General features: G+C 38.5%; 1 protein-coding gene across 1 annotated transcript; it reads right to left on the reverse strand.

Annotated features, from left to right (window-relative positions):
• Positions 1 to 2,596: 2,596 nt before the first annotated feature.
• On the reverse strand, positions 2,597 to 3,538 carry LOC133764256 (olfactory receptor 8K5-like). Its single transcript, XM_062197928.1, has one exon. It carries the CDS (start codon positions 3,536 to 3,538, stop codon positions 2,597 to 2,599), a length of 942 nt encoding a protein of 313 aa, XP_062053912.1.
• Between the last annotated feature and the right edge of the window lie 8,050 nt (positions 3,539 to 11,588).

The raw sequence follows: 11,588 nt of genomic DNA on the forward strand, positions 1-11,588 counted from the left end.
ATTTGTCTATCAATTCTTTTTTTTAAAGATTTTTTATTTATTTATTTGAAAGGCAGAATTACAGAAAGGCAGTGGTAAAGAGAGAGAGAACGGTCTTCCATCTATCTTCTGGTTCACTCCCCAAATGGCTGCAGCCACTGGAGCTGAGCTGATCCAAAACCGAGAACCCAGATCTTCTTCTGGGTCTTCTAAGTGAGCGGCTCATGGACTTGGGCCATCTTCTATTGCTTTCCCCGGCCATAGTAGACAGATGGATCAGAAGTGGTGTAGCCAGGACTCAAACTGGCACTCATATGAGAGGCTGGCACTGCTGGCATTGAAACCACATCGAAACATGGCATAGTTATCATAGGGAGATGGTCAAAGTGAAAATAACTAATAAGGTTAAAGTCAGAGTCAAAGAAAAATTTAAATGCCTTTTATTAATGAAATTAAATCAATTACTTAAAGAATGACAGAAATGTACAGCAGACAGTAAAGTGTTGTACCAGAACACAATGCATGGTGACCATGTACAGAAGATCATTTCAGTTGCCTCAAATTCTGAATAGTGACTCCTGAATAGTGACCTCCCTCAATGCTGCTCGCCCTAGCTTTCCATGTCTCAGGTAACCATATTTTAAGTTCAGGTAGGTTCACTATTTTTTTTTAAAGCTTCCAGATAAGAAATAGCACATGTGGTATTTGTCTTACTGGGTCTGGCTTTTTCCCATCTCAGGGAAAAAAAAAAAACTACAAATAACATGATTTCATTCTTTATTCTTACAGTAAATAAGATATATGGATATTTACTACACTTTTTTATCCATGGCCACTGAGATTTTACTGGGAGCTTAAAAGTCCTTGCCTGCTAATTCCATCATCACTATAATTTCAAGGTGTATTTTAATTGTCTGTTGCACAGAGACATACTGGTGCTTTCTCATAAGTGGAGATGGATGCATTAATGTTGAACATTATTAATTTTTTAAAAATTTTGAGTGCTATGTTTTGTTTTGATTTTTATCCTAACATAGTGTTTAAATGTTTTGAACAAGGATCAGTTGGTCTTATTTAAGGTTTGTTTTACAACTCCCAAAGGGACCTAGAGTAGCTTTTACCTTTGAAGTCTTTATTGGATACACAGGTGTTGAACAAGGATTCTACATTATGGTTATTTAGAACTTGAAAATCTTCTTGTCCCATATGCTCTCTAGGAATTGTCAGTCTTAAAACTCCTTCGTCATTCCTTTTACAGCCTTGTGAATATTCACTGTAGACTGTCACACTTCAGAGTTCAACATGTTTTTGAAGCAAAAGATGACCAATGGTTAAAAAAATAGATAGATACAATGTATAGGAAATAAACAGCAATATGCCAGAAATATATTCTCCATTATTTGTAATTGATTTACATATACATGAATTAAACTCTTCAAATAAGAGATTTGCAAACAGAATACAAACACTTATGATCCAGGTATGTACTGTCTGCAAGATAATTACTTTGTTCACACTTATTTTGGCTTCAGAAAATACAGTTAAAATAAAATTGAGATTTAATGTGCTGTACACTCTATTTAATGCTATAACTAGTACTCCAACAGTATTTTTTTTTTCACTTTGTGTTGCTATATGGGGGCAAACTGTTGAAATCGTTACCTAATATATACTAAAATGATCTTCTGTATATAAAGAGAATTGAAAATGAATCATGATGTGATTGGAAGGGGAGAGGGAGCGGGAAAGGGGAGGGTTGTGGGTGGGAGGGAAGTTTTGGGAGGGGGAAGCCATTGTAACCCATAAGCTGTACTTTGGAAATTTATATTCATTAAATAAAAGTTAAATTAAAAAAAAAGATAATTGGAAATGAAAAAAAACTGGTGTTAAATTGGAAATGGCATAGAAAATTAATTAATTTTTAAAAAAATATTATGTAGGATCTCTGTCTTTAATGTGCTGTACACTCTCATTTAATGCTATAACTAGTACTCCAACAGTATTTTTTTTCATTTTGTGTTGCTATATGGGGGCAAACTGTTGAAATCATTACCTAATATATACTAAACTGATCTTCTGTATATAAAGAGAATTGAAAATGAATCTTGATGTGATTGGAAGGGGAGAGGGAGCGGTAAAGGGGAGGGTTGCGGGTGGGAGGGAAGTTTTGGGAGGGGGGAAGCCATTGTAACCCATAAACTGTACTTTGGAAATTTATATTCATTAAATAAAAGTTTAATAAATGAAAATAAATAAATAAAATTGAGATGAGTACTATATGAAAATAAACCAAATAATATAGGAAACTCAAAACAGAGTTTGATGATGTAGAGTTTAACATGTTTCGCATTGGAAGAATGTAAGATTCTTAGAAAGCATGAAAGGAACTGTTACATCTGATGTAAAAAATGTTGTGTCAGAGACATTTCATCGAAATGTAAAATATAAGATTTATCTTGATAAATATAAGGGAAAAATCAATTTTTCTGTCAGTTACAAAGAAGTCATTGCTGTAGATTTAATCACTGTAGCTCTTAGAAGTAATGTCAAGGGATAGTGTCTTTTTTATGACACTTGTCTATGTTATGATTATTAAAACTGTATTTCATTTTAAACATTAAATACAAAACTGACATTGATTCTTAAAGACCCTATGGAAGGCATTTTCCACTTCTTTGTTCCGTAAGCTATAAATCAGAGGGTTTAGCATGGGAATCACTAACGTATAAAACACAGAGGCCATTTTATCAGTTTCAAAGGAGTGAGTGGATTTGGGCTGCAGGTACATAAAGAGAAGAGACCCGTAGAACACCACCACCACTGTTAGATGTGAGCCACAGGTGGAGAAAGCCTTCTTCCTGCCCTCTGCAGAATGCATTCGACATATGGCTAACAGAATCAGTGTATAAGACAGTAGGACTACCAGGAGGGAGGAGATCAAGTTAAATGCTGAAAAGAATATGATTAACAATTCTATTTCTTCAGCATTAGAGCACAGCATAAGTAACACAGGAACATCATCACAGTAGAAATGACTGATAACATTAGAGCCACAGAAGGTCAATGTAAAAATCTTAATTGTAATCATCAGAGCCTGAAATGTACTGTAGAGGTATGGGATGCCCACCAGAAGGTGACAAAGCCTTGGAGACATGATAACGTTGTAAAGCAGAGGGTTACAAATGGCCACGTAGCGGTCATAGGCCATGGCTGACAAGATGAAAAGTTCACTGATAATGAACATGATGAAGAAAGCCATCTGTGTAGCACATCCATAATAGGAAATGGTATTGCTGCCTACAATAAAATTCACCAGCATCTTAGGATAAATAACAGTAGAATCACCAAGATCAATGAAAGCCAGGTGTCTGATAAAAAAATACATTGGAGTGTGTAGGTGAGAGTCCAGCTTGGTAAGGACGATCATGCCCAGGTTACCCAGAACAGTGATTGTGTAGATGAGAAGAAGGATCCCAAAAAGAGGAAGCTGCAGCTCAGGCAGCCTTGTAACTCCCAGAAAAACGAACTCAGTTGGCATTGTGAGATTCTGTTGGCCCATAAGTTCAATTGTTCTTTCTGTGGAGAAATAGAGGCATTGTGTCCACTGTCATGTCTAATTTATAATATTTATAGACAGAATAGAAAGTTGTTCTAATAGAATATAGAATATAGAGTAATGATTTCAACATCTGATCCTGAAAGTAAACTATTAGAGTCTTCCACTTCCTCCAAAGAATTGGTAAGAAATTCTTTGCAGAGTTTAATATAGAGCTAATATAATGATTAAGAACAAAGATATATAAATACAGAAATATTATACTTCATTTCATTTATAAATAACATCATAGTTTTCCTTAGTACACTCTATTTTTACCCAATAATTCCTGTGCAATTTTGATATTCTTAGAAGTACAGATATTAACTGGGATAAACAGTGAGAGAGGGTATAAGTAATTAGACCCCTTTCACCCAAAGGGGGGACCTGGAAGAAGGTCCTGGGTCCTGGCTTTGGCCTGGCCTGGTCCTGGCCATTGTGGCCATCTGGAGAATGATTTAGAAATAAATAAATAAATACATCTTTTGAAAATGTGGAGATAATATGAAGCTAACAAAGCTAAAATGGGAGCTCTCATTTGTGCTTCCAAGGCTGTAGGCAAGGTTTTAGCAATAGACTCAGAAAGAGGTACATATTTATCAAAAACTGCAAAAGCAAGATACATAAATCACAACCAATGAAACCCACTTCTCTTTCTATTCTGAATTCCATTCTATCATATATTAACTGATATCATGGTACATTGACTGTTTACAGGCACTTATAGGGTCAAGCTAGTGGAATCTAGTTAACAATACTCATTTTATATTTGGTGGATATATTTTTATGGTTCGAAATTAATGTCAATTATCATTTAATAATGCTGTCTCTTCTAGTGTAGGCATAGCAGTAAAAACACTAGTTCAACCCAGTATGCAGAGATGTGTCTGGAGTTTCATTAATGAAATTATTATATTTTGAGTTATTTTGCTTTGTGGCTGAAAATTTAAACTATTTACTCTAAATATTATTATAAATATTCACATTTATTTGACAAGTTACATGTACAATAAAATTTTATTTTTTAAAGAAAAAATCTTCAGATTTGTATAACTTGCACAACACAAAAAGTTTGGATATTTTGCTGCTAAAATACATTGTTTATATTGATATACATGGGTTTTGAATATTTCATTTTTCATGTATTTCCTCTTATATAACACACAAAGATGACAGGGTCTATAAGGCATTTAAATACTTACTACTGTAACTTCTTACATCAGATATTAATAACTGGCTGTTTTTTCAATTTTACAACAGAGTAATATAGTTTTACAAATATTTCAATGGTAAGTCTGTCCCTCATTTTACTAAATTCTCATGAGAAGTCAGCAAAATAAATTGGAGATTCTCTGATTAAAGACAATGTGTTTCCTTCAGCCTACTGATTGCCCTTCCTCATCACTTTCAGTGTCTCCTTAATGAAAACCTGGAACTGTGTAAGGACGGTTTTCCATAGGAGGGGTAATGGTTTATCATAATATTCAGACATACAAAATGCCAGATAGATTAACAATTTATTGAAATGTCAGCTTTAGCCCGTATCACTAACAAGCAGTATTTCTGGGAACTTATTACAGGATTCACACTGTAACTTGGAGCGTGTGGAAGCCTGGAGCCACCTGTGGATGCCACCTGTGGGATTCTAAGATCTGATCACCATCATGTGTAGGTTTTGCTGCTCTGATCCAGGTGGTAGAGAAAGGGGAGAAAGGAAAAACTTGAGATTAACGAGTCACTCAATTCTTCCTCCTGGGTGAAGTTGCCTCCTGTTTCTCTGCTGAACCCCAGTCTGTCTTTCAAGCCTTTTCTGCATGACAGAAGCATAAATATTTTCATTTTTGAAACTTTGGGTTGGTTTTATAGGGCCACCACAGGGCTTTACAGTGGAGCTGCATTGGATCATGCAAAGAGTTCTAGAATTCCAATGCCAGTCTTACCACTTTGATGCATTCAAATTTTTCCACGAATTGTTCTAGTTTTTAATTTTGTCTCTATTTTTAGTATTGGTCATTATTTCTGGATTCCTTTATCCTAACAGACTATGTGTGCAGAAAATGAAATTTCTGGTATACTGGAGATCTAAGTGAATAAATATCTCTACTTAGGGATAACCCATCGAATGTGTTTGAAAAATATACAATGCACTGATTGAATCTCAATCCTTAGACATGCTCATAGTACTTAGGAATTAATTTGAGTTCAAGAGTTTCTCCATGACTTCAAAATGCCTGAAAGACGATTGAATTTATTGATATATACTGGGTGTTACTAATTCCAGTATAAAAAAATACCCAGAAGTAAGAAACCATGAAGGAAATACAATAAAACAAGTGACTAAAAAAAAACTGTTTATGCGTGTTGTATTGTTAAATAAATATTACCTGTAGTTTATAAAATAAAACCATAGAAATGTCTTAAATATTCTTTTAAAAATAATATTTCTGTATTTAGTACTAAAGTGGCCTTTTTGTTTATATAAAACATCAATATTATTCATCATTTATCTGAAAACCAAATAAAATTGGGCATCTTGCATTATATCTGGAAGTCATCTCATTAAATTCCAAAAGGTAAAATCAGTGGTGGAGTTTTAGGTTTCCAACTTTCTTTACACTCACAGTGTTTAAATGTCACATTCAACACTCATAAATCAAATAGGTCCAGGAAACCTGCTCAATTCTCAGAATTTTATGCCCTAGAATAAAACATTAATCTAAGAAACCAGTTAGCAAAGGAGATATTGGTACTGGTAGGAATCACTGGTATTGAGCATTTGAGTATCTGCAGTGAGAATTCAGGAGTAATGGAAAACCACCCAGATGATCATCCCGTTCACCCACAGTTCTTGTCCACTCACCTTTAATGAAGAATCAGATTCCCCTTTTCAATTACCCTCACATTGTTGAATAGGAGAAATTTATTGTTTCCCTCTTTCTTTGGGAAGTTCCCTGAGGCCCTAACATCTAATTCATTCAGTTATTATGCCTAAATCATGTGAGAGATGTTTCAAAAATTCCCTGGTGACACTGCTTATCCCTCAAGGACAAAATGAAGGGGATAACTCAGCAAACAGGAAAAACAACCCCCCCCCCCAAAGAAAAAAATCATCTGCAAAGTTCCACGGAGACTTAAGTGACTTAGAAGTACTCATTTAATAAATCACAGAGTCATATGTTTTGGAAACATGGCATACAATTTGAAACCAGCTGTATCCGTGTAAAACTGGAATAGTTCAAAAGTCATAAAATTTTAGTGGAGTCAGCACCATGGTGTACCAGGTTAAAACTACTACATGCAGTGTTGGCTTCCCATATGGGCATTGATTCAAGTCCCGGCTGTCCCTCTTCTGATCCAGCTCTGTGATATGGCCTGGGAAAGCAGAAGATGGCCCAAGTGCTTGGAGCCTTGCACCTATGTGGGAGGCCTGGAAGAAGCTCCTGGGCCTGGGCTTTGGATCGGCCCAGCTCCGGCCATTGCGGACATTTGGGGAGTGAACCAGAGGATGGAAAACCTCTCTCTCTCTCTCCTCTTCTGCCTCTGCCTTTGCCTTTCGAATAAATCTTTAAAAAAAAATTAATTACAATATCATTATCACATAGCATTTTTCACTGGACTTATTCATCAAATTAAAACATATACTAGGCACAAAATTAAAAATACATCATTTATCTCATATATGTGAGGTAGATATTTCTATTCTTGTATTGATAGAACACCAAATTGAAGTAAATTATTCAGTTTACCTAAAGGCATGTAAACAATAGCTACAGAATTTGAAATTAAATCTTAATTTCTAAGTGACTATACCTACCTTGTCCTTTCATTTGTTAAATGCTTAGCAATTATTATACAGCAACTTGTTAAGACAGTGTCTACCAATCTGTAATATGTCTTGAGCTCAGAGCTTGTCACTGTTGGATAATGATCAGTAAATCTTATTAGGAATAAGATTTGTTTTATTCATTGAGAGAGAGAGAGAGAGAGAGAGAGAGAGAGAGAGAGAGAGATTGATTCTCCATCAACAGCTTCTGGAGTCATTTTTCAAATGGCCACAATTGCCAGGGCCAGGCTGAAGCCAGGAAAGGAGTGCATCTTCCATGTCTCCCATGTGGCTGCAGATTCTTAAGCACATAAGCCATCCTCCACTGCTTTCCTGGGAGCATCAGTAGGGAGGTGGATCAGAAGTGAAGTGACTGGGACTCAAACCAGCACCCATATGGGATGCTGGTGCTGTAGGTGGTGGCTTAAATTGCTACAATACAGCCCTGACCCTGGGAATAAGACCTACTGAAAGATATGCTTTATCTCATGAAACACTTTTTTCTTTTTCTTTTTTTGGGGGGATATATTTCTTTGTTTGAAAGAGTTACTTACACACACACACACATATCTTCCACCCTCTGTTTTATTCCCTAGATGGATATAATGGCCAGGACTGTACAAGGTTGAAACCAAGAGCCAGGAGTTTTTCCATGCCTCCCACATGAGTGGCAGGGCCCCAAACATTTGGGTCATCTTCAGTTGTATTTTCCAGGCCATTAGCAGGGCAATGGATTAGAAGTGGAGTAGCCAGGACACGAACTGGTGCCCACATAGTATGCTAGTGCTGTAGGAGACAGCTTTATCGGCTGTGTCACAATACTGGGCCCTACTGAGACACTTTCTTTTTTTTTTTTTTTTTTTTTTGACAGGCAGAGTGGATAGTGAGAGAGAGAGACAGAGAGAAAGGTCTTCCTTTTTGCCGTTGGTTCACCCTCCAATGGCCACTGCGGCCGGCACATTGTGCTGATCCGAAGCCAGGAGCCAGGTGCTTCTCCTGGTTTCCCATGCGGGTGCAGGGCCCAAGGACCTGGGCCATCCTCCACCGCCTTCCTGGGCCATAGCAGAGAGCTGGCCTGGAAGAGGGGCAACCGGGATAGAATCCGGTGCCCCAACCGGGACTAGAACCCGGTGTGCCGGCGCCGCAAGGCGGAGGATTAGCCTGTTAAGCCACGGTGCTGGCCAACACTTTCTAGTTATCATTCTTTTTTTATTTGAATATTCCAAAAATGGAGACAGTGAGGCATGGAACTTAACTAAATTATCAGTCTTGAAAAATACTATTTCATGCTTAAGTAAAAATACAGAATAAGAGAAAGTTTCTTCATGCTTTTAACTACCCACACCCCACTTACATCCATAAGGAAATGTTTCTCAAATCGTAACACTCAAAATTCCTCCATACCAAGCCAACTGTTGCTCTGCTTTGTATGCTTAGACTTATTAACTCTATTTTTGAAGATGAGCTCTCATATATAAGGGAAAACATGCAATATTTATCTTCCTGTGTCTGACTTATTTCATTCAATACGATGCCCTCCAGTTGCTATCATTTTGATACAAATGATACAATTGCATTCATTTTTAAGGCTGAATAATATGCTGATGATGGACATTGTGTTTGATTCCATATTTTGGCTATTGTGAATATTGCTGCTGTAAACATGGTGGAGCTGGTGTCTCTGCTCTGATGTGTTCATGTCTTTGGGGCATGTACCCAGTAGTGGAACTGCTGAATCATGGCAAATCTATTTCTAGTTTTTATAAGAAATTTCTACACTTTTTTCTGTAGTGGCTGCACTATCTTACATTCCCACCAAAAGAATTTGAGTTCCCTCTCCACATACTTGATAGCATTTATTACTCTGTTTTTATATAATAGCCATTTTGATAGGGGTGAGGTGATATCTCATTTTGCTTTTGATTTGCATTTCCCTGATGGCTAGAGATGTTGAGCATTTTTTTCATGTATCTGTTAGCCATTTGCATTTCATCTTTTTTAAAAAAATAATTTTACTTATTTGAAAGAGTTACAGAGAGAGGTAGAGACAGAGAGAGAGGTCTTCCATCCACTGGCTCACACCGCAAATGGCCACAAGGACCAGAGCTGTGGCAATTCGAAGCCAGGAGACAGAAGCTTCCTCTGGGTCTCCCACACGGGTGCAGGGGCCCAAGGTCTTGGGCCATCTTCTACTGCTATCCCAGGCCACAGCAGAGAGCTGCATTAAAAGATGAGCAGCTGGGACTAGAACCAGCGCCTATATGGGATGCTGGCATCCAGGCCAGGGCTTTAACCCACTACGCCACAGAGCTGACCTTGCATTTCTTCTTTTGAAAATTGTTTATTGATATTCTTTGCCAAATTATTAACTAATTGGTAGTTTTTTGTTATTGAGATTTTTGAATTGTTAATATATTCTAGATATTAATAGTTTGTTACATACATAGCTTCAAATATTTTCCAGTGTTTTTGGCTCTGTCCTCACTCTACTGATTGTTTCCTTTGACACGTAGAAGATTGTAAGTTTGATATAATCCTGTTTTTCTGGTTTTGCTTTTGGTTTTCATGCTTTCAGGGGTCTTATTAGAAGTCACCACCTACACTAATATCTTGAAGTGTTTCCTCTACATTTTTTTAAAAGACTTATTCACGCATTTGAAAGTCAGGGTCAGAGAGAGAGAGAGAGGAGAGGGAGAGACAGAGAGAGATCTTCCATCTACTGGTTCACTCCCCAAATGACCACAATGACCAGGGCAGGGCCATGTTGAAGCTGGAAGCCAGGAGCCTCCTCCAAGTTTCCCAGATGGGTACAGGGGCCCAAGGACTTGGGCCTTTTTCCCCTATCTTCCCAGGCACACCAGTAGAGAGCAGGACTGGACGTGGAACACCTAGGACCTGAACCAGAGCCCATATGGGATGCTGGCATCAAATGTGGCAGCTGTACCTGCTATACCACAGGGCTGGTCCCCTTCTACATTTTCCTCAAGAAGTCACATAGTCTCTCAAATATAGGTCTTGGGTCCACCACGAGATGACTTTTGTATATGGTGAGAGATAGGTGTCTAGTATCATATACACCCAGTTTTGCCATTGCCATCTGTTGAAGAGGTTATCCTTTCTCCAATAAATTGTCTGGGTACTTTTGTCAAAAATCGGTTGGTTGTTATTAGTGAAATGATGCTGTCTTATCTGAGGCGCCATTCTCAAACCCTGGATGCCATCTTAGGCTCTGGCCCAGCCGCCACCTTGTACACTAATTTGGTCTCTCCAGATCTCTCTCTAGCCTGTCTTACTAGGAGTCAGGTGATCAAATGGTCCAACTGTAAGCAGCAACTCCACCCTACTCTAACAGGATTCCCATTCCCTCATCCCTGCAAAGATATAACAAGGCCTGCCTTTCAACACAGGCCCTCTTTTCGCTCCTTCTCTATCCCTCTCTCCAGTCATGCCCCTCCCCATACAGCAATAAACCATTTTCCCTTACTCCGGTGTTTGGTGTATTTTGTGGTGGCCTTTCATTGACAATGTGACTCAGACCCATGCTCTGCCATAGACCTAAATCTCCCCTCGGGCATCTAAGCTGCTTCAGGATCCTGGATCTTTGCCAACCACAACCTCACACCCAGACCTCCTTCTTCACTAGGGCATGCTCCAAGATCTCCATCCACACACCAGCCCTTCAAAACCCTGAGGTAAGACAGGGTAGACAGAGGACCCTCTCATTGCAACTTTTTATAGGCTGTGAGTCTACATTGCCCTGAAATCCTGGTACCAGGCACCACAACTCCTATGGCCTTGGGACCTTTTATGGACTTTGTGTCCTGGGCAACAGCAGGTGTAGGTGATAACTCAATCCCCTCTTTCCCTTCTACAGGCTTCATGCCCCAGGCTCCAGTGGCTATGGGTGATGACCCACTCTCTGCTCCCATACTCTCCCCATCAGATGGCCATGATGTTGGGGATGTCTGTTATCCACCATTTCAACTCTATGGGTCACTATGGGAGCTTCCTCATCCCCCATTCCATCTGATTCTCCTCTCTGTTGTCTCCTGAGTAATCTTGTCCCTCTTGTCCTTCTCAAATTGGCTCCAGATCTCAAATGTCATTGCCTCATCTTTCTTTGTAACCAGCGTGGTCCATGTATGATCTTGACAATCAATCCAAATGGCTGCTTAACTGCATATTTGACCT

The sequence above is a fragment of the Lepus europaeus genome, chromosome 7 (assembly GCF_033115175.1).
Source record: "Lepus europaeus isolate LE1 chromosome 7, mLepTim1.pri, whole genome shotgun sequence".
In the NCBI taxonomy this organism is placed as follows: domain Eukaryota; kingdom Metazoa; phylum Chordata; class Mammalia; order Lagomorpha; family Leporidae; genus Lepus; species Lepus europaeus.

Coding starts and splice junctions, on each gene's coding strand:
- LOC133764256 (XM_062197928.1), bottom strand. CDS start 3,538: ATGGGCCAACAGAATCTCACAATGCCAACTGAGTTCGTTTTTCTGGGA.